Raw genomic sequence first — 22572 nt, 5'->3', positions numbered from 1 at the left:
ACACATATATATTTTTCACATTAGGTTGAAGAGCACAAATAAATTCTGTCTAAACCATTCTGTCTGTGACTGACACTCCAAATTTTCTTGTCAAAAACATATCTTTGGGAAAGTCACAACATTTAAAAAAGCCAAACATTGTCTTGACGATTTGTCTCTTCACTTTTGTTCAGAAAATCTTGACCAGTGCTGTTAGTACTGTAAGTCTACTTCTCACAACTTGAGAATATGGAATTGAGTCTCTGCAAATCATTAGGTCTGAGTTGTTTTCCAGATGATATTGAAAGCTGTTTTATAGTGGATTATGGTTTTAATAGTGAAAATGTCTAAGAATGATATACCCTTAACAGTTGCATAAAATGCTACTCATGTATTTTCCAAAACTGAGTGGAAATGTGTTACTTATTGAATTGAATGCATCAGACCTTCATATGAGTTTGTAGAAAAACCTGTGATCACTGTATCTAAGGTACAGCTTAGGTGTGTTGCCTATCCAGCAACAGTGGGATGTTCCTAGATAGTGGGAACCAAACATCAACAGAGGTAATAAGTCATATACCCAATCTTCCATCTCAACAATTACTTCAACAATTTATCTACAGTCTTTGAAGTATGAATGGTAAGTGCTAATATGAAACTTATTATGAATTATCAAACTGTTCAACAAACAAATTGTTCTGTGAAATGAGCTTCTTCTTGGATGTTGTACCTCACTAATCCTGATGTGGACATTACCCTTATGTAAACAGTATCATTATGAAATCACATTTTTGACAGTAGGACACCAAAAGACATTGAATTGGTACTGTAAGTTGCCAGTTACAGTAGGTTTTGTTTCTGACCCTACTTGAGCCCACAGTTTGGAAATCCTTTCACTCCTTAAAGTAATCTACATTCAGGATAAATTGGAACTGGAAAAAATGTGATGTACTGTAGTGATAGCACACGATGATGCCATGCTATTGGAGAACTTCTCCAGATATTAACAAGCACTTTCATAAAAGAGGTTCCAATTCATAATGTTAATATTTCGAGTGATGCTAAAAAGATGTAATATTGCAAAACAATGTATAAGAAATAACAGGACAATATAAACATTTAGATCAGGGTCTAATTCCTGTTACACATTATTTAACATAAGGAAAGTCTAAAAATTGTCACACATATATATGTCAAAATATCAATTATATTAATTCAATTTTCAGTTACTATGAAGAAATTGAAGTTCTATCAGAACTTAGGCAACATTACACCTCCAACGAAGAGACAATGTCCTGAATTTAGTTTTATATGCAATTTATATAAATACAACCAATCAAAAGGAAAGATTTAATCAATATAAAAAACTGGAGCTTTCCTTGACCCTTCAAATGTAATCCAATGATTTCTGGGACATGCATAATAGACAAATAATAAGGAAGAATCAATTGAAAACTCAATTTAAAGGCTGCAAATACATATTATGGTTTGTGCTAAAATGGTTATGTTGACAAATGAAACAAGTGACCCCTGCTGATACAGCAAAGACTATAATTAAATGAACCCTTTAATGCCTCTCTGTCTCCCTGTAATCTTCGCATTGAGTCTGTGCATGGTCACATCAGTCTCATCTCCAATTGTTTTTACATTTTACTGTTGGATTTAGTTGGTGATTGTTCCAGAAACACTATTAACTTTTCTTTGGTTTACTTACTGTACATGTGGTTGAAAAATGGGTTCTCTGAAAGAATATTTAATTTAAACATTCAACCATTCAAAAGTTTAGTGTGAAATTGTTTTAAAAATTTAAAATGTGCAAAAAAGGTGATGCTGTCAGGCTTGTGTTGCTGCTGGATTGAATTTCAAAAAGCTTTCCTAGATGAAGAGGACTCATTGCTGATCCACGTTAGTTAACCTAAATCATTGCATTCAGCAGACATCAAATCATTTTACTTATTAAGTGCATTTTTGTTTCAATTCCTTCTATCAACTTTCGTAAAAAGGGACCACATTTAATTCTGTTTTGTTTCTGAAGAGTCTTATCTCAATAGGATTCAGAATCAAATTAGATAGTAATTTATGTTGTATAGTTTTGCTTCAGAAGATCACACATTGAAAATCATGTTTTTGTTAACAGCCTACTGTGAGAATAATTTTGTTTCTTGTATGGAATAATTTAGTTACCTTTGAATAAAGCTGCGGTATATCAGCAGTGCATCATATTTCGACAATATTTATAGTTACTGTGACTTGTGGTTATAGAATCAATTGATTGTCATACAACTATAAAGCAAGCTTATTGTTTGATTATACTCTCCTTCAGAAATTACCCAATTAATCTCTCATACTAAAATCTCAAATCTCTAATACTTCATAGAAACTGTTGCAGACTTTATTATTGGCAGGTCATATCAAAAGTAATAGTACAGTTATGTTCATAACACAGGTGTAATAACATACCTTTGTAACTGCATGCACTTAGGTACAGTATATTGTACATGTTTATTAAATAAATAGAACTGAGATTTACAGTATTTCAGGATGAGATATGAGGTATGTCCTGCGAGTTGCATTCACATTATATTACTTGCCTTACATTGGAAGCCACAAAAATTGTAAGTATTAAATTATTATCAGATCAAAATTGTTCATTAAATTTAACAAACCATGTTTGCAGTGTCTGGGTTCTCAATGTATGTAAGAAGTACTTGATTTTACACTGATTTTAATGTTCTAATTGATTGACTATATTCTTGCAATGACACATACAGTGATATTCTCAGGTGAGCTACAGTATGGTTCATGATAGACTTCCTAGGTTGTGGTATAATGTGAGAGAACTGTATTTGTCCTCTGTGATAATTCAATATGACTGATATAGGCATGGTTGAGTGAAGGAGCAACATTTTTCTAACTTGATTGTACTGATCTTCATATTTGTCAGGATTTCCTGGCATGTCCTTTCCTCATTGTTATAGCAGGAGATTCATTTTGTCCCAGGAATATGTCTGCTTATTCCAAGACAAAATATCAGGCCAAGACAGAATCAGAAGGGAATGTTTTTCCAGTTCTTTGAATATTTTACCTACCCAACTTACAATTTACACAGAAATACTCAATGAGTGAGTAAGCCATTCCAAGAAATACAGTCAACAATTCTTTGTTTCAAATTTAAATCTTTTTAAAAACCCTTACTGCTTGTCAAGAAAATATATGCATCTTAAGTCAGAATAAAACATTCTTTTAATTATTTTTTTTTTCTTGAGCGCATTGGTTAAATTCAACCCATTCATTGAAAACATAAACAAACCTAAGAGGAAAGCTGAATCTGGAGCAAACTTCATGCTAATTTCTAACCTCTTTCTACCATTGAAAAATTCAAACTGATTTTATAAGATACTGTAATAGAATTCAAACTGATTTTAAAATACTATTTAAGAGCCTGAGCTGAGTTTGAATGACCAAGAAAAAACAAAGGACACAAGGGCAGTCCAGAAGCAGGACTGAGAATTGGTTAAAAGAAAATGCATGCCAAAAATATTTAGTCTTTTTCTTGATAACAACTTCATGAATTTGATACAGTTATAACTTTATTTTGCTGCTCTATATACACAGTATACAGTATATAGTATCTCATCTTTATATAACTAAATTAATTAAAAAAGGGTAGTGAAAATGATATAATATGTGGAATGGGTGTGGTCGTAAAAGAAAAGGGAACTGGATGCATGGCTTTATATTTCTTATGACTGGTCTGTTTTAATGTAATAGTTCCACTTCAAAATCATGGTTAAATTTTTCACTGTAATAAATTACCTGAGTAAGCGAAAAATAAAAACTGCCTTTCAAATCTTAACTTAATAATATGACAGGTGGGATTTCCTGTTGCACTCTGATAAATATTTGGTCTACTATTCAGGTATACGATTCTTCTTACAAGAATACAATTCGCTGTTGTCCTTGTACTGTACTGTACATGTACTGTATGTAAAATTGCACAAAGAGAACAATGGATTTTTTGGGGGGTTTATTACAGAATATGGGTTTCAACTGTGTTGCTTTTTTTTCTTATAGTTGCAATTTTTTTATTGTGAGGACACACAACTAAATTGGTTTGTCATCAACTAAAAAAAAATAGAAATGGTGCTGTTATAGTGGATTAGCCACATAAAAAAGGTCTTCTCTTCTTTCACAGGGAGAAGTCCTTAAAGGCATCAGGATGTGGCTTGGGGAATTAAAAATTACAGTGCCAACTTCTTTCAGTTGCTAAAATAATGTAAACTCATTTTGCTGGGGCCAGGGTTCGTGTCAGGGTGCCTCAACGCGAAAAGTGCATTGGAAGCATTAGGACTTGACAGGGCCCTTCTCGAAATAAGTGAAATTAATGGAGCTCTTTTCATGTACGACAAGGCCGCGGCACCCCTTTCATGCTGCTTACAGTCAGAGAAAAGTCAATACTTTTTTATTACTTGATGTTGACCTACATTCTGTACTACAAGTGCCGGCCCCACTAATTGGTTTCAGTTGTGAAAAAACTTCATCCTAAAGAACACAGAAGCAAATAAATCAATCTTTTTTCTTTTCTTTTTTACTGAATCATCGGAAACTGAAAAATTGCAGGATTAAATGTCTTATTTCATTGAGAAAAGCAGTTATATTTCTTATTGCAAAAGCATTCTGCTTACATGTACATCTGTCAAAATTCAAACATGGAGCTTGTCACACATCCTGCCTTTAAATTTGTTTTTGTTCCATATATACTCACAACACTTGTTCAGACAATTGGGTTGAACAGTTCAAGTTACTTTGAATGAGTCTTCTTAATAATACATTAATTGAATAAGTATTAAATGTCAATTATATGTTTATATAAACAAATCAGAGTCTGTTTTATGTAACCACAAAGTTTTTCATTTTCATTTATGTTATCACTTTTTCCCATATGGAGTTTGTAAACAAAAGTTTGTGTGGGTTGAATTTTAATCATACCACTTCTGCCCTTTTGTATGTAAATATCTCGCCTCCTGAGCACCCATAGTGCATCTCTTTTGTTGCACCCCCTTTTACCTCCCCCCCAACCCCCTCCCCCATTTTCTCTTCCAGCAGTTTATTCCTTCTAAACGAGGAGGGTCTTGTGAGCCTGGACCTTATGGCTGGTCTGTCATTTCCTCAGCTCTCAGCCGGGGGAGTTACATAAGATTCCCTTATATATTCCCATAAATATGGTATATATCCAATGAATTAATATAGACCTAATTGAATCTGTCTGTGTGATTAAATAGGATGGTGCCTTTTCCCATAAGAGTGAAGACTTTTCCAAGCATCCAGATCATTAGAAGCTCATATTTGTTATGTAACAGCCTTGATTTTATGAACTATTATTTTTATTAATATACAAACTTCCCTGAAAGTAATAACTTGCATGCTACCTAGCCATATTGTAAAAGGTAACATATTGTTTTCTTTCAAGGAATGGCCCAATAAGATCTTTGGATCAATTAGCTACTAACTAAATTGGCCAGATGGACTGAATGGCCTCCTCCTCATTAAAAACTTTTCTCGTGTTATTAATACTGTTGCAATTACATTTTTCCATCTTGGTTTTAGGAAATATATCAATGTAAACAAATGTCTAATGTCAAATTTGAGTTAAACAAGAACTAAAAATCTCTCAAAATCCATCATATGGATTCAGAATGTTAGTACTGTCTGAAGATGCAAGTACGGTTTATTTTCAAATTTGCACGGCATGTTTTTTTTTTTGTGCCATTTCAATGTAAGGAAAGAGCAGTGATTACAAGGACGGGCAAACCCCCTCACAGGGCATCTGCAGAACTATGATTGTCAGAGTTCTGGACACTGACTGACAGAGGGATAGCATTCAGGCCTAGGAGCAGAAGATCGTTATGCCCCAGTCTATGACATTAGTTTGTCCTTCCTTAACTACATTTTTTTTTGTCTTGAAAAAAACTCTTTCCATGCTTACTTAACTTCTGATTCTACTTTGTTCCTGGCAACATCATCAACAAGCTGTATGGTCTTGACATATAATTACCAGCCTTGTAAAGGTTATACATTTTAGACAAAATCATTCTCCCGGGTGGTCATAATATTACTGCCCACACCTAGGGAGTGCCACAAGGCCCTTGGTTTCTATGGCAACTAGGCCAGTTATAAAACCTGAATCCAGTCCAACTAAAAATATCTAGATTTTTTTGCAGCAGTGCAAAAAGGAGGTCACGATTACTGTTGTGCCTCATGCATTCATCATTAACAGGCTGACTGGGCCTTGTAAAAATGTACTACAGCTATGATTAAGAGGCCCAGTCAGTTCCACCAGCTACATCTCCAATGAAACTATCAAAGGTTAGAGTTGTGGTTATGTTGTGGATAGGAAAAAAGGTCTTGAGAAAAAACCAATAAGCAGTTCCGAAAGCATTCTGGTCTCAGTGGTACTACATATCCCAATCAGATTTCAGGTCTGATAGTCTGCTAGGCATTTTCAAAGATCAGCTGTGCAAAGCAAGAGTTTTGTGTCATATTTTCCAGAAAAATGTATTTGTCTGCTTTTGTTGTTACAGTACAGTATAAAATGTTGCAAACAGGATACACTAGTGACACTGTTAAAATATAACATAGAATAAGCTGTCATCATTGACATTGTTAGGATAATCAGCCAAATAAATTGTACAACAGTTAAAGACCTATTCACCTATATATACAAAGTATATTTTTTGTAGTATTTTTTATTCCGTATTTGCTTAAACTTACTGTGACCTATCTATTTTATCCTTAGATTTCTTCAGATTTTAACATTAACATTTTTTAAAACAGGTTCACTTTGTGAAGTGTCTTGTATCAGGTGCAGATGTTGTTTGGATGAAATGATTGGTCTTAACCAGTTAGTAAAGAATTTGGCTTCAGTCTTCAATACCTTATACCTAAAGATGAGTTGACTGTTTCTTCTAATGAACAACTTACACTGATTATAAGAATTGTTTTTACTGTCTTGAGTTTTATTTTCAAATAGTAATAGTAATGCTTGCATTTTCGTGGAACATTTCATCTTAAAGGATCCCAAAATGCTCAGTAGGAGAGGACTCACATTAGAATTTAGCCAAGATATTGGGTTAATACTGTACCTCTTCACAATTACCAAACAGTGCCATGGGATCAGGACCTTGATTTAATATTTCATTCAAATAGCAGCACCTCTTGCAGAACTGTGTCACCATACAGAGACATTGATTTGAAACTTTGGATTAGAGGGAAGCATACCATCTGCAGGTCCACCAACACCACTTTCAGCACCACTTGATTCTACTTACAGGTCTCCATTCTCCCTGCTAACCAGACCCACACTTGCTTAGTTTCTGGGATATGAACTATTTATTTTGTAAATAGTTTATTTTGTACATAAAGTAATATCTGGTTCTATATAATCTGTTTTCAGAAGGTTTTCCAAAGTCAGTTATCTGTTCATTAGTAGTATTTGATATGAAGTAACAAAATCAAATATTTGAGAGAAATAAAGTGAAATTGATATTATCAGCTACAGTATGATGGCTGGGTAAGGAAAAGAAAAAAAAGAGAGTGTATATACTGTAGCTGTAGATATGTTTGTTTGTGTTTGGAAGCTTCAGCTAATCTAATTTACCTACAATAAGGAAAAACCAACACATAGAGGAAGGCTTACATTTATATCAGTCTTAAGTGCACTCAAAGTGCTTTACAGGTAATGGGGACTCCCCTCCACCACCACCAATGTGCAGCATCCACCTGGATGATGCGACAGCACCCATAGTGTGCCAGAACGCTCACCACAAATCAGATATCATTGGGGAGGAGAGCAGAGTAATGAAGCCAATTCATAGATGGGGATTATTAGGAGGCCATGATTGGTAAGGGCCAATGGGAAATTTGGCCAGGACGCCGGGGTTACACCCCTACTCTTTACAAGAAACACCCTGGGATTTTTTAATGACCACAGAGAGTCAGGACCTCAATTTTACATCTCATCTGTCTCCCATCCAGGTACTGACCAGGCTCACACCTGCTTAGCTTCAGTGGGTTGCCAGTTGTGAGTTGCAGGGTGATATGGCTGCTGGCCATAATGTATAGTGTATAAGTATAAAGTATGGAAGCCTATTATCCCTACAGAAAAAAAATGCATTTAAACAAGATATTTTTTGTGTTTTAAATGCAATAATTACTTTATAAACAATATTGCCTAATATATTAATACCTTTCAATATATATGCCATAATATATAATACATAATACAAAGTACCATTTGAATTAACAAAAGAGAATATTGTCACATTCCACATTATGCAAATTATAAATAGGAACATTGTGGCAATCATTATTTAGAAAACATAATTCAAAAACTATACTGTAACCTGTAACATACAAGGATTGACAGAAATATTCTGAATCTCGATATGTTTAGAATGAGCATTATTTACTAACATTACATGGCATTGTGCTCCAGTGGCACTGAAAGGGAGTATCTTCATGGTGGCCAATTAATCACATGTAATAGAATAATGAATATTATTGGAAGGGTTCTGTATAGGCCTCTGCTTCCTGTAATACTGTAGTAATACGGACACTTTCATTTCATGTGTGATTATCATGACATTCTATTGAGACAGAATTAACAAGCAGCAAAGCTTATTATTTTTGTATGAAGATTATGCAGGAAGTTGTGTTTTCTAATTGCACTGAAATATTCTGACAATTGATAACAATTAATCTTCCATAACAGAGAGGCTCAGAGAGGAAAGGTTTGTCATGACTAGCACAACGTTACTCTTGGAGTCTTTTAGTAAGGACATGGAAGTTGGTGAAGGGGAATTCTATCTGGATCAATAGTAATTGGCCTTTGAGTGCACAAAAAAGCTTGACTGAGCCCTGTTGAGGATTGAGCCAGAGTGGAATAACATATAAAGTAGCTGTGCCACTTGCCAAACAAGGATTCACACCCATATTTAGAAGAGAATCATCAGGATAAATGTAAAACAATTAATTGGTTTCTGAAAGATGGCACAATGTTTTTTAGGAAACTGACAAAAAAGCAATAGAATACTTAAATATGGCAAAGTAGAGATATTGTATCTATCTAGCATGAAAACCACTGCTGGATGATTTTTTCAAATCATAAAAACATTCTATAAAGTCACATCTCAGCATTTCTACAATGAAGGCTATTTGGTTTGTGTGGGTAAATTTTGACCTTGACTGTCCAGTCCTCTGTGATAAACCGTTGAAAGACAATCAAATCTACAAAACATCTCTTCAAAAGCAAAATACATGAGCTGCAAAGAGCTCAATGATGAGAGGGCAGAACTCTCTAAAAAGTAATACCTTAATTGTAAACACTACCATATATTATTTGACTTATTATAAATGTTAAATAGCAGTTTTTGTTTATAGGGCTCTGCCGTAAGATGGAATGTTTGTGTTTGACAGTTGAAATGAAATGATGTTTCACTTGTTTAAAGATTTAAACAATTTAATGATCCATCAAGTTCAGTCAGTAATCCATCAAGTTCAGTCAGTACCAAATATTTTAATAAATATTTATATTAATTTAAATCTTAAAATTATTTGGTACATTTAGGTTTGTGACAAAAAGATACAGTACCATTCTTTCTAGGTTCTCGGTCCGCTTTATACAATTTTGCTGTCAAGATTCACAGTGTGATTCAAACCCTGCTTTTGATCAAGTAGGCTACCTCGAAGTTCCTTGTTTTTTCAACAGTTTCTCTCAATGGAGATGGATTTGGGGATTCAATCAAGGTATTCCCCTTGAATTTCAAAGGTCAGTGTAACATAAAGGCAATACAAAATTAGTCACAACCGATCACATTGGATTGTAATATATTTACAGTGTCTTAAAGCTATCTGATAATGATATTGAATTGTTTATGATGTTTCATTTAGTTCCATACCCTAATTAATATGGAGTAGAGGTGTAATTTGAATTAGTTTGCTTTATTGACATTCACTCATTTGGCTGAAAAGTTTATATTTATTAGGTAATGAGATCTAATTGTGGGTGATGATAATAGGGTGAGTTCTGCTTACAGCTGGTGGAGAGGAGAAAAAGGACTAGAGCATCTTGCTGGAAGATGAAAAATGTACAAATCTAAAATGTTCTCCCAAGTCCCAGGTCTGATGTAGACTGCAGCAGGTTATCTTTCAGGATTTCTCTGGACTTTGCTGCATCCATTTTGCGTTCTTTCTTCACATGTCTTCCAGGCCATGATGCAGTGAAGCATGCCCATCTAGCATGATACAGGCACCACCATGCATTACAGCAAGGGATGGTGTTCTCAGGATACTGTGCATTGTTACACTTGCCCCAAATATAGTGCTTAGCGTTGAGGCCAAAAAGATCAGTTTTTGTCTCATCAGATTGTAAAATCTGTTTCCACATGCCTTCTGAAAAACTGTAGTTAAGGTCTAATGTGAGTCATCACATAATCTATGTCAATGTCTTTTGTTTGTGTGTGAAGGTTTGTGAAGCACCCGTGCAATTTCTGCTGTATGCACAGTTTCTCCAATCTCAGCCATGGAAGACTGGAATTCCTTTAGAGTTGTCATAGTGGTGACTTCCTTGACTGGTCTCCTTCTTGCCTAGATACTCAGTTTTTGAGGATACACTGTTCTGCACAGATCTTTCAGTTCAGTTTATTGTCATATGCACAAGTGCAATGAAATGCTTATTTGCATGTATGCTCCAATACAAAAACAGTAATTAAAATATAAACACAGAACAGTGGCAACACCAACAACAAGTTAAATAACATGCTGTACATCTTAGAAATAAAAACATCTGTGAGAGCCAGTGGTAGAGGTAGAGTTCAGTAATCTGACAGCTTGTGGGAAGAAATGTCTCTGAATCTGGAGGTTTGTGCCTTTATGCTCCTATAACACATACCAGGGGGAAATGGGAAGAGAAAAGTGAGAAACCAGGATGACTGGTATCCTTAGGAATACGTCCAGCCTTTCTAACACAGCAAGTTGTAAAAATGTCTGAAATAGAGGGGAGCTGTACTCCAATCATAGACTGGGCTGACCTGATCACCCCCTGTAACGCCTTCCAATCAGACAACGAGCTGCTGCCAAACCACACTGTAATACATTACACTCTCAATATTCCCCCATGTAAAATGTGGTAAGGACAGTTGATAATGATGATGGTAGTGTCATCAGCATATTTATAGGTGGAATTGGAGCTGTGTCTGGCCACACAATTGTGGGTGAACAAGGACAACAGCTGGGGGTTAAGAACACAGCTCTGAGGGGCACATGAAGTATATTGATGGTCAGCGTGGAAGAAAGCTTTCCATTTACCCTCACAGTCTGTGGTCTGCTAGTCAGGAAATCCATAATCCACCTGCGTAGAGAGGTGTTGATGTCCAGGTGTATTGCCCGGGTGTTTATCGTGCTTTGGGCATATTCAATGCCGAGGAAATTTTCTCATACCCTTTCTCTGATTGGTACTTTTCAATAACCGTATCTTGGATTTGCTTTGAATGTTCCTTTGTCTTCATGATGCAGTTTTTGTTGAGAGCTGTAGTTATCAACTTAATTGCACACATTATGATGCCATTCCGTGACTTCTAAGGACAATTGGTTGCACCAGAGCCTCTTTAGGTGTTTCATAGAAAAGGGTGGTGAATATTTACAGAATGCAATCAATTGTTTTCTGTTTGCTATTTATAATTTATTTTTGCAGGAGCTGAAGATTTCCGTTTTCACTTAAACAGATTTCTATTTTGGCAAAAAATCCCAGTTAAATACATTATGATTCCATATAGTAACACAATAAAATGAGAAAAAGTCCAAGGGTGTGAATACTTTTAATAGCCGCAGTAAATTCCTGGTCATATTTAAAATAGAATTGAGGCCCATACCTGCTAAATTACTGTGCTAGTGCTATGTCCATCTAATTGTAAATTTCCATTTAATTGGAACATTTAAAACAATTGCTTAAGAATCACTGTGAATGATACCATGATTTTATAACTGACAAAATGTAATTACTTTTTTATATGTATCTATTTTATTGTTTTCAATTCAGGTAAAAAAAGAAAAAATCTAAAAATACAAACATAAAATTTAATGTCTGGACATGTTATTCAAAAATGTTGTTTTTCCTTTTTTTTGCTATCAGCTCTTTAGTGGACTTAAATCATGAGAGAGAGCTATTAATCATAGTCAGGTTCAATTGTTTGCAGTTTCTAGTCTGATTGAGTGTCCAATTTTCACTAATAAATGTAATTGTGTTTTAAAAAAGGTACTTGTATAACTGCCTACATTTTGCTAAGGCCTTCAATTTTATTGTTTTGTTCATTTGTTTTGGTTTAATGCATATGAATCACCACTGAGTTTTTATGTTTTCAATTAAGTGTTGCACAGAGTATGAATCTTGTTCACCCTTATGAAAAATGTAGCATTGCTTATGGTAGTAAAAGCAAAGTCAAGTGCTAAATTGGTACAGTATGGTAACACATTGTTGATCCACATGATGCAGAACCGTGGAAAAACAAAATAAATGGCATAAGCATGGCAAAAACACTGAGAATTGTTCAGCAGGTGAGCTGTAGTAAACATTTATAATGCTAAGCTCTTTACCTTTTATGAAAACATTACATTCTATGCTTATTAAAATATTAAACTTAGTTTTCTTTTTTTTCTGTCATTTCAGCCATTCAAAACAGTCTTTACAACAGTCCACGTCTTCGACAAATTTGGGAGAATGTACTCCAATGCTGGAAAAATTGTGTGAGAAACACCTCCAATTAATTGTAGCACTTTATGTGTTATGAAATGCTGTGATAAATAAAATAAAACAGGATCAAAATGCAGTATGTTTATTTTTTCTTTGTCATCCACACTTGTCTACAAGGTACTAACTTTTTAATATATACATACACTATTATAAATGAATGCATCTTTAAATAAGATATAACAATCTTTGGTATATTTTATTGAAAATATTTACTATGTTTGCAAAATGTCTGGGTAAAAAATATACATTTACCCCTTTAGGGTACTTCATCCTTCATAATATCAGTTTTTTTCTCTAAGTTTGAAAGAGATGGAAGAAGCTAATGTCAAAATTAAAACAACTTCTTTTCTTTATACACAATTTTTAAAATTTGCACAAAATTTACTTACATGAGGAAATATTACACTTATTCCTGGTGAAGAAGAAAAGTTGTCAAAGGAATCTTCCCTGAGCCACCCAGTTAATGCACTTTTTCACTATTAGGGAATCTTACCTCCCATAGTTACTTTTGTTTTCTGACAAATGCCTAAAGCATGGGTGGGTTTCTAAAACCCAAATTATGTAAGTCAATCACCAAAAACAGACAGAAAAATGAAAAAGCAAAAATGAAATAAGCATGTTTCATATTGCAAGTCAGTAGGTTTTCCAAATCCTGAAGTTTCCCGTGAAAGATATTCTGTCCTGTAGGTAAACATACTGTACCATAGGTAAACAGCCTGGATGGTATTTGCACAAACTGTCCCTTTATCTTATTTTGTTAATTGAGGCATTTACAATGGCCAGAGATCCGGGAACTAAACCATTTTAGAAATTATTACCTTGGACTAGTCTTATTGAACAGGAACAAGTAATGGGCTTATTCTATGCTGAAAAGAGAAGAGAGAAAACAAAATGTTTCGGCTGTGGACCCTTCTTCAGGTGTGAGTCTTCTTCAGGCCTTCTCACACCTGAAAAAGGCTCCACAGCCGAAACATTGTTTTTTCTCTTCTCTTTTCAGCATGGAATAAACCTATTACTTGTTCCTTTGCAGGTTACGCATGCTGATGCAGCTACCCACCTAAACCACTAGTCTAATTGAAGTTACATCATTAAGTAAGCCTGCATTGGAATGACACATACTGTATGCATAGTAGGCCCTAAGACAAGATAAAAATGAAACTGAAAGAGAACCTTTGCAAAATTCCATTGAGGACGTCTAGTATCACCTTCTGCATTGTGTGCTACAGTATATAGCAATAGCATGGTATTATACATGGGGTTATTTAAAAACTGAAGCTGAGAAGCTGATCTCAAAAGAAAGTGTCAAATTAAATTTGATTTAGTTTTACCTTAGTCCTTTTGCGATTCACTAAAGCCTACTTATTGTTGGACTGTTTTTATTAGTATACTGTACTGTATGTATATTGCCAGTCCTTCGTATAATGTTATGGACTGGGTGAGTGGGAGCTAATTTAAAGTCATTTTTCAGTATTTTTTATTTTAGATTTTAACCTGTCAGCCAACATAATACAAAACCCTTTAAAAGCAAGATAATAACACAATGAAACTCTGTGTCTTTTCCTTCATTCTCTTGACTTTTCACTGTAGACCTCTGTGTTGTGTTTTTTTTTCTTTTTGTTAATTGAAATCTCAGTTGTGTAATTAAACCCCAGACTTAACTAATAATTTTTGCTAATTTGACCTTTCTGAATTGTTTTTATTTCTGGAATGATTAGAGATTTTTATTTTGTTCTAACAATTCAAAAGTAATTTGAATTTGAGGAAGTCCTCACGGGGTCTGGCAGTAAGAAAAAGACTGAATGCTGTGGTTATACAGTACCTCCTACAACTTGTTGCGATTTCTGAGCTTGAAATAGCAAAACAGCTTAAGCCCAGGTTGGTTTTTCTTTGGGGTTCCATCATGAGCTGGTACCTGCACACCTCAGAGCCAAGATAATTTTTAAGTGGACCATTAATTTTGAAAACCTAATTACATCAATTGGCACACACACACATATAGTATTTGCACAGGAAGATCAGAAATTAGTTTAGTGCTGTGCACACATTTGTGTGCCAATTTGTGCACTTCCACAAAACAAATAGTTATTATCTATATTTGGCACAGCTACATAAATTCAATCACTGAATCATTCTCTCAGTGCTGTGCATAGAAAAACATAAGATAGGGATCTTTGACCCTAGTCATAGAGAGCTCTCGTCCAGCAAGCTTTATTGACAGCCTTTAAATCATCAAATTCTAAAGGCCTGGAAAAATGTAACTATGATTAATTATATAGGTAGTATATTCAGTTAAATAATTTAGAAATCATTTAAAATGAAAATCAAAACATCACCTAGCCCACAAAAATTGGCGTTCTCCATATTGGAACATTACTTGCTTTGTTGATCAGTTGCTGTAAAAAAAGTGATCCTAATCTTTAAATAACAAGAGATTTAATGTGACCTATGTATAAGAATAAATGGAACTCTCCAGGACCAGGGTTTGTGACCTTTTTCATAAAACATATAAATGGTTATATTGGTTCAACAATGATCCAGAATAAAGTGCCTGCAGTGCTTTAACTATTTGTTTTAAGTTGAGGGACCATTGAACTGAGAAACAGATTTTTAATTATATTACATGCTATGAAGTCTTAATTCACAATATCACAAAAAGAAAGATGCAATTCACACTAAGATGGTGGTAAATATTTTTTTCTATTTAATTTGAGATTGTTATATTTTAAGATTTTAGTGATAATCTTGTCACAAATACAAAAATGGATGTATCAGTGTCTAGATGTACAGTATATCTTATATCAAAGCATGAAATGTATATTTTAAAATGCTTTCAGTTCAAGATAATTTCTTAATGGAGTAGAAATAAGTAGGCAAAACTGAAAAGAAAATACAAAACCTGGTATAAATAGAACTATTCTTAATTCATTAAAAATAAACCTTCCTTTAATGCAACAGCAAAAATATAATCAGACAATATAAATGCACTTTATTTTGTGATTTTGTTTTCCTCTGGAATCAAAAAAGTTTTCAGTGTGTTGGCACTGAAAATAAATGTCCTTTAATTTCAGTGAGTGGAAGAAAGGCGAACTCTGCTGATCTCCATTCTCCCACAAAGATTTAATTCCAACACATAATTCTGAGTGCTTTGTTCTGTACAGCAGTAGCTGCACATCAGCAACCCACTCTGGCCTTGTTGATGAATCAAAAAGCAACAGTAATTTGGAGATGCAAGAGCTATCTCTTTGATTGCTCCTGTTCTACAGTAGTCCATCACTTCACAATAATTCACCTATCGCTGACTCTTGTCTCAGAAACTGCACTTTCCCATCAACCCGATTAGAAACTGCGTTTCCTTAATCAGATTAATCTTTTTTTCACAGAAAGTTTGACCCCCACAAAAAACAAAGCCCACCAATTGTAGTATCAATGTATGATGTGCAGCTCTTTTTTTGGTCTTCTTTTAGTAGTAGTAACAAAAAAGATTTTTAAATATTCTTAAAAGAGAATTCATGGGGCATAATTGTTGGTGAGTTGCCTACTAATTAACCTACAGTAGTAGATTAATTACTCGGGGGTTCACAAGGTCCTTTTTCAGAACAACATAGCAAACACTTGTATTGTGCAAAGACAGTCTCTGACATTTAAATTTATTTTTCTTTTTTACAGCAGAATTGCATTAAAACTAACACTGCCCTTTAGTAAGGTTTTATCTCAGTTTTTTTTTGTTGCTTTCTTGTCTTGTCTAATGGTCTTTCTCTCTGCTGCAAAGTTTAATGGCAGCAGTGCAACTAATAACTTTTATACCCTGACAAAGCACTAAAATCATGAGAGATGTCTCAAACATATTATTCCAGTGAAATGTGAATTATGGAGTTTGTCTGCATCCATCTGTCAATACTTTCCCTTATGCTGATCTGGAAGATGTTCTACTGTTCTAGTCAATCACTTCACAGAACTTCAAAGCTAGTACAGTAAGTGGCTGTATTGACAGCCATTGGAATAATAAGCATTGAGCACTGAACTAGAGTTTGTATAAGAAATTTACCACAATGTCTCAGTAGGGAATTTAATTAGCCATGATGAGCTTAATCTAGAGAAACCAACTCAGTTTCCAATACAGTAATTTTCCTTAAAATTAAATTACATTTCTTATAGATTTGTTAAGGTGTTAGGCAAATACTGTAATCCTTAATGAAACCTGTGACTATGTCTTCTAAAATGTGAAGGTCATTTGGCAAAACATTTAGGACCTTAAGCATATATCAAGAAGGACTGGATCACACCTTTGTTGATGATCTCCTGCAAAGGAATGTTTCTGCTTGGCTGTTACTGGACTCAAATCCAGGTAGAAGTGCAACGCAGATCCCTTCATTGAGTAAAAATGTCTACACTTGCCTGGTTTCTTTTAAAAAGAGTTGTCTTTATGTTTTCAAGACAATCATGAGAATAAACAAAGATTTAGATTACCAGATGATCTTGAGAATAAACAAGGATTTAGGTTTCAGAAGAACTGTCACATATATCCTCTACTGTCTATGGTTTTGATGCATAAATCTATCAGATTTGGATACCACTTAGGGATTACTTTATTTAGGAATTAGACTTGATTATAATGTTCTGATCCCCCTGGTAAACACACTATCTGATGTTTATTGTCTCGATCTCTTTCAACTTCATTCATCATATGTAGTTCAGTATCTACCTTTCTGCCCGTTGCTCACTCAAAACATTATCAACTCTGGAGACCGACTGCTATAAAGTTGTCATTTATGTGCATAAATTCTCACTTTTTCCCACAATTTGCTGCCATCTCCATTTTCACAAGCTTCATTTGCTGACCTGTAGACAGTTGAAATTGAGTTTAAGCAATTCCAGAGGGTCAGACCCTTTCATTTTCTTCTTACCCGAGGGAAACAGGAGAGGAGACCAGCTTAGAATCTGGTTGTGTTATTATCATAGTGTTTAAATGAGTCCATGTCTTGTATTAAGGTTCTCAGTAATTTATAATCTAACACGAAGAATTAGTGAAGTACTGTACTTTTTATGAGAGGAATTGGATTGGAGAGTCAGTGCATTGCAATAAACTCCTCCAGGAGATGGATAAAGTAAATGTCACGGATAGGGGATAGGGGTGACCCCTCAAACAAGAATTCTTCTTATTATGTTTACGACTGTGCCACCTAGCAAATATAAAGGGTGCCAGGCCCCTTATTGCCTTGCCACAGGTTCTTTTCATTTACCAGAATCACCAGTGCATCCACAGATCAAACAAGACAGTCACAGTACTATACATAATATCCCATTTATTTACAGCAAACAGTCTTCCCTTCACATAAAAAGCCATGTAACACAGGCTTCCCATGGCCACTAACACAATACACAGATCACATTACACAGCTTACCGATTAGAGTAATCTAAAACCCCATTTACCAAAACGTCAAAAGGAAATACTATTTCAGTATTTCAGTACTATTTTCTGAACCCAGTTCTGGTCAGTGACCCGTCGCTCCTCCTTACACCATAGAGAGTAGACAGTGAATGTATGTTTTACACTTCCTCCTCAGTCCTGGAGTCCTATACCCTGTTTATCTCCGAGCTCAGTTTTAGGTAGTGTGGGAGAAAGCAATGTTGAGTTCTTCCTCTGCTGCTACTAGCTCCTGGTGTCTGAGTCCTCTCTTGGGTCCAACTGCTGCAATCTCTCCTACATACCTTATTTTTTCCAATGGTGTCCTTTATCTACTGACTGGGGCTTTTAATGCCTTTTAAACAAAAGGCTCTTGACTCTTCCACTGGGGGGTGGGGGGTGAGTGGGTGTGTATGTCAGCTGATGTTTTTGTAAGGAATCCCCAATGAAGAGGGATGCGGATAATATCGTCAGGCGAGATCGTGGTCGAAAGGTGAAAGGAAGTTCGAAATCCAGGAGATGCGAAGAGAGGTGTATAATCCAAATCAGAAGGCGAGGTGGAGGTGGAGGGGCAAAAGAGTATTTCAGAAACTGGGAAAAGTATAGAAAGCGAGGTTCAAACAAAGGCGGTGTAGAGCTCTCTAAGAGAAGACTCAATACAGAGCAGCAGGAAGCGGGTTTGGATGGTTTTAATAGCGCTGAGTGCCGCACAGTAGAGCTTGTGCTGACGGATTGAAACGTGCGGCGGCGCTTGTTATTATTAACCCGCTGCTGGTGCTGATTAGTTCTCTTGTGGGTTGATCTCTGCTGGCTGGTGGTCGTGACAGTTTTGTTCTATATTTTCCTGCTCTCAGGCTTTAGTCACAATATCAGGGCCAGTCAAACTTGTCTGCAGCCTCACGCATTACCCCTGAATGGTTTGGTAGTGCAATTGCCCAGTTCTAATGTTAAGAGAGTAATTGATCAGAGCATGAGACACAATTATCACTAATGTGTCATCAAGGGAATTCACATCCACACACACCCTTGACACCTGGTGTCCAACCCAACCTCTCTACTCTGTGACTTAAACATATTGCATTTTTGTGATGTTTCACTTTGTTTTATACCATCACAGTGCTTTTATTTTCCATCTCACTGTTTTTATGTCTATATAGTTTTGGGAATTTTTGGTGTCTTTTCACCAATTGATTTGATCCAGTCTTAATATTTAGACTGATTAGAAAATAACCCTAAAATACAGCAAAAAAAAAAAGTACAAGCTACATTTGTTATGTAAAGCTAAATAAAAGACATGGTCTCAAGCAGTTTGAAACTAATGAGAAGGAGAAAATTACATTATAACAAGCTACATGAATATTTTTAATATGCATCTGGAGTACATTTATATATGGAACATTTGGCCTGTTTCTGAATTTTACATTATGAAAATAATTTCAAAAATAACTGTGATTTTCTTGGTTTTCTCTTTTTATTGATATACCAATGTTGTAGTCGAAGGAAAATACATTTCAATTTATACAAAAAATAACAATATAAATTATTGATCATTACACATTGCAGTAGTTCAGGTGGGTAGCTGCGTCAGCATGCGTAGGCTGCAAAGGAACAAGTAATAGGTTTATTCCATGCTGAAAAGAGAAGAAAGAAAACACAACATTTCGACCGTGGAGCCTTCTTAAGTCATTAGTTACTCATTTGTTTGCTAAATATAGGAGAAGTATATTTCAGAAAATCTTTTAACGCATTTAGAATACACTTTATGGGGCCTCAACATGCAATTATTTCAATATATCTCTCTTTTAATGTTAAAGGTGTATAAATAATAAACTAAAGGGGAACTATATGAAGGCTAGATATTATAAACCCAGAGAAGAATTTAGTGGGACACCATGGTTAACATACAAGTTGCAAATGGTGTAAAATCAATTATATAGTCTCCAGTCACTATATAGTGCCATTGGCTTGGAGCTTCTGGGTAAGGGGGAAGAATGTCACTTACAGGTCCAGTAACTTGAATTTTCTTGACGTTCTCCCTTCCCACTACTGACCAGGTCCAGCCGTGCTTAATTTCTGAGGTTTGACAAGCTTAGGGTACAGGGTGATAACACTGCTGCCACCTTGTGTATAAATATTTATACATATTCTCATGACACTTCCCACTTTCTCACTTTTCATTGTTGCAACCTGGTGAAGTTCTTATTTAATATTAAGTTGAAAGTGTTCTACCTCTAAATTTACCACAGTTTTAGAAAACTAACCCAAAGCTGGTAAGTTCTTACTTAAAAATGTCAGTTAGATTACTTTCACATATGTACAAAAAGAGTCATTCAATCACTCCTCTTTTCATTCTGTGCCCATTTGTCTGTATGTGCATAAGCTGTGTATTAAAGAAAAGGTAGCAAGTGTCCCTTTTGCCCTAAAAAATCTAAATTAAAAACATGTTGTAAAATAAACATTTGTCCATCCACAGAGTGTAAGAAAGTTATTGTGAAAAAAGTAATTAGTTCCACTTACAAGTTGTTTGTGTAAGAGATTACTTTTTAATTTTAACACTTAATTTGGGGAAAATAATTTTCAAACTGATTCTCTTCAAAGAACAAGAAAAAAAAACAAAAAATACAAAATCATTTGAAATTAATTTGTTATATGATATTAAAAAATCTATATATGAGATACACTGTAAGATTAAAAAATATATTTTATTCTCCTAAAACCAAGAAAATTATAATATATTGTTTTTATCATACATTCTTTATTTCATTTTGACAATATGTGACTAAGGCTGTGGCTTTACTGTTCAAAAAACATCTCTCTTATTAGATAGGCCTCTATTAACACATACTGTACAGCTTTGCCTTGCAGTGATAAATATGTGATTTTTTTTTACTTTGTTACAAAGTGACTCCAGTCAATTATTATTGATAACATGGGGTTTTTTATGATTGATAGAAATGTGTGTCTGAATAATTTTCTTTCTGGCTGCTGCTAAAAGTAAACTCTATAAATAGATTTTGAAAAGGTAAATTACTTTCCTTATGTAAGCATTGTGAGATGGTGGTAATGCCCTAAATAGCGAAAAGATAAAAAGATAAAATCCCTTTCCCTGAAAGTTGAACTGTCAGTCCATCCACTACATTTTTACACCACAAGCTCTGTGGTGCCAATGGCATGACTATGGTACCTCTGAGCAAGGATATCCAAGGAAATCCTTTTCCAACCAGAATACCCAAAGTCCAGATGTGCCTGGCCATCTGTGTATGGCCATGTTTTCTGGAACCCCAGTCTCCTCTCTCTAGGACTAATCTACTGAATGAGCACATTAATTGACAGAACCACTTTGGAACCTCCAAGCTAGATAGAATTTTGATGTCTTTTCTCCAAGGAGGTTTGATGATTGTGTTGGCCATTAGAGGAATTCCCTTGTGAAAAGCAATTGAAAAACTTTGGCTTTAGGGTGCAAACATAAACAAGAATCACTTATTAAGGACGTTTAGTGTACTGTAAGTCAAATAACATTCTGGTACAGTATATAGTCACATGGGGAAAATGATAGAAAGAATAGTAATACTTATACAGATTTAGGGAAATAATTGTAAAACCTATCACAAAAAACACTGTGTTCCTTGCCGTCCATGCTTTCCTTAACAACATACTGTTTTTCCATTTGTTTGTTATTTTGTTTGCATGTTTGGGCCAGAACGAAGATGTCTAAAGAATGATATAATGATATAATTTGCCTATATGTGTTAAACAGAAATTTGTGGAAAGTGAAAAAAGAACAAAAAAGTGTCATTTAATGATCATCAAAGCTCCTGTCTCACCTGCTGTGTTTGCTTTCCCTGCTTCATATCATTTAGAGAGATCAATTTGTGATGGACTGTCCAAGGAGGATTAACCTTGGCTCAGGTTCCACTGTGGCCTGGTGCCAAACTTGCAGACGTGCTGTAGCTGGGACAGTGGGACGCCGGCTGTTGAGCTCTCTTGCAGACTGACAGCCATATGTAGAGAAAATGTGGAACCAGAATGGAGTTGAATATATTGCACAGAGAGAGAACCCCTGGCGATTTCTAGGATGGAGGTTAGGAGGATCTTAGTATAGAAACAAAGATCCAGGCAGAACATATGACAATGTAGCTTTCTGTAACTCGGCAGGAGCACAGGGGAAACAAAATACAGCAGAATGAAAAGAAATAGGATCAACGGCTCTGGAACAATTAAGCAATACCTGTATCAGAATTAAAAAAATGTATATCTTAACCTGTATCTATAATATGTTTGGTCTTTCTCAGGTCAGTAGTATCTAACATTTAATATCATTTATTATACATAATTAATTATACAGTAATACCTTATCGCCCTTTTCAATTCATGTTCTACAGA

General features: G+C 35.0%; 1 protein-coding gene across 1 annotated transcript in view; it reads left to right on the top strand.

Annotated features, from left to right (window-relative positions):
* Window positions 1-12860, top strand: part of spata17 (spermatogenesis associated 17) — an 80528-nt gene extending 67668 nt beyond the window's left edge. Inside the window, exon 10 of the mRNA XM_088624744.1 lies at window positions 12701-12860. Within this exon, the coding sequence (XP_088480870.1) occupies window positions 12701-12781 (81 nt within the window). The 3' untranslated portion in view covers window positions 12782-12860. The remainder of the gene's footprint in view (window positions 1-12700) is intronic.
* The last annotated feature ends 9712 nt before the right edge of the window (window positions 12861-22572 follow it).

This window comes from Lepisosteus platostomus, chromosome 3 (genome assembly GCF_059453375.1).
Source record: "Lepisosteus platostomus isolate fLepPlt1 chromosome 3, fLepPlt1.hap1, whole genome shotgun sequence".
NCBI classification, from domain to species: domain Eukaryota; kingdom Metazoa; phylum Chordata; class Actinopteri; order Semionotiformes; family Lepisosteidae; genus Lepisosteus; species Lepisosteus platostomus.
Note: the sequence above shows the minus strand (reverse complement) of the source record. Positions and strands in the feature narration are given on the sequence as shown.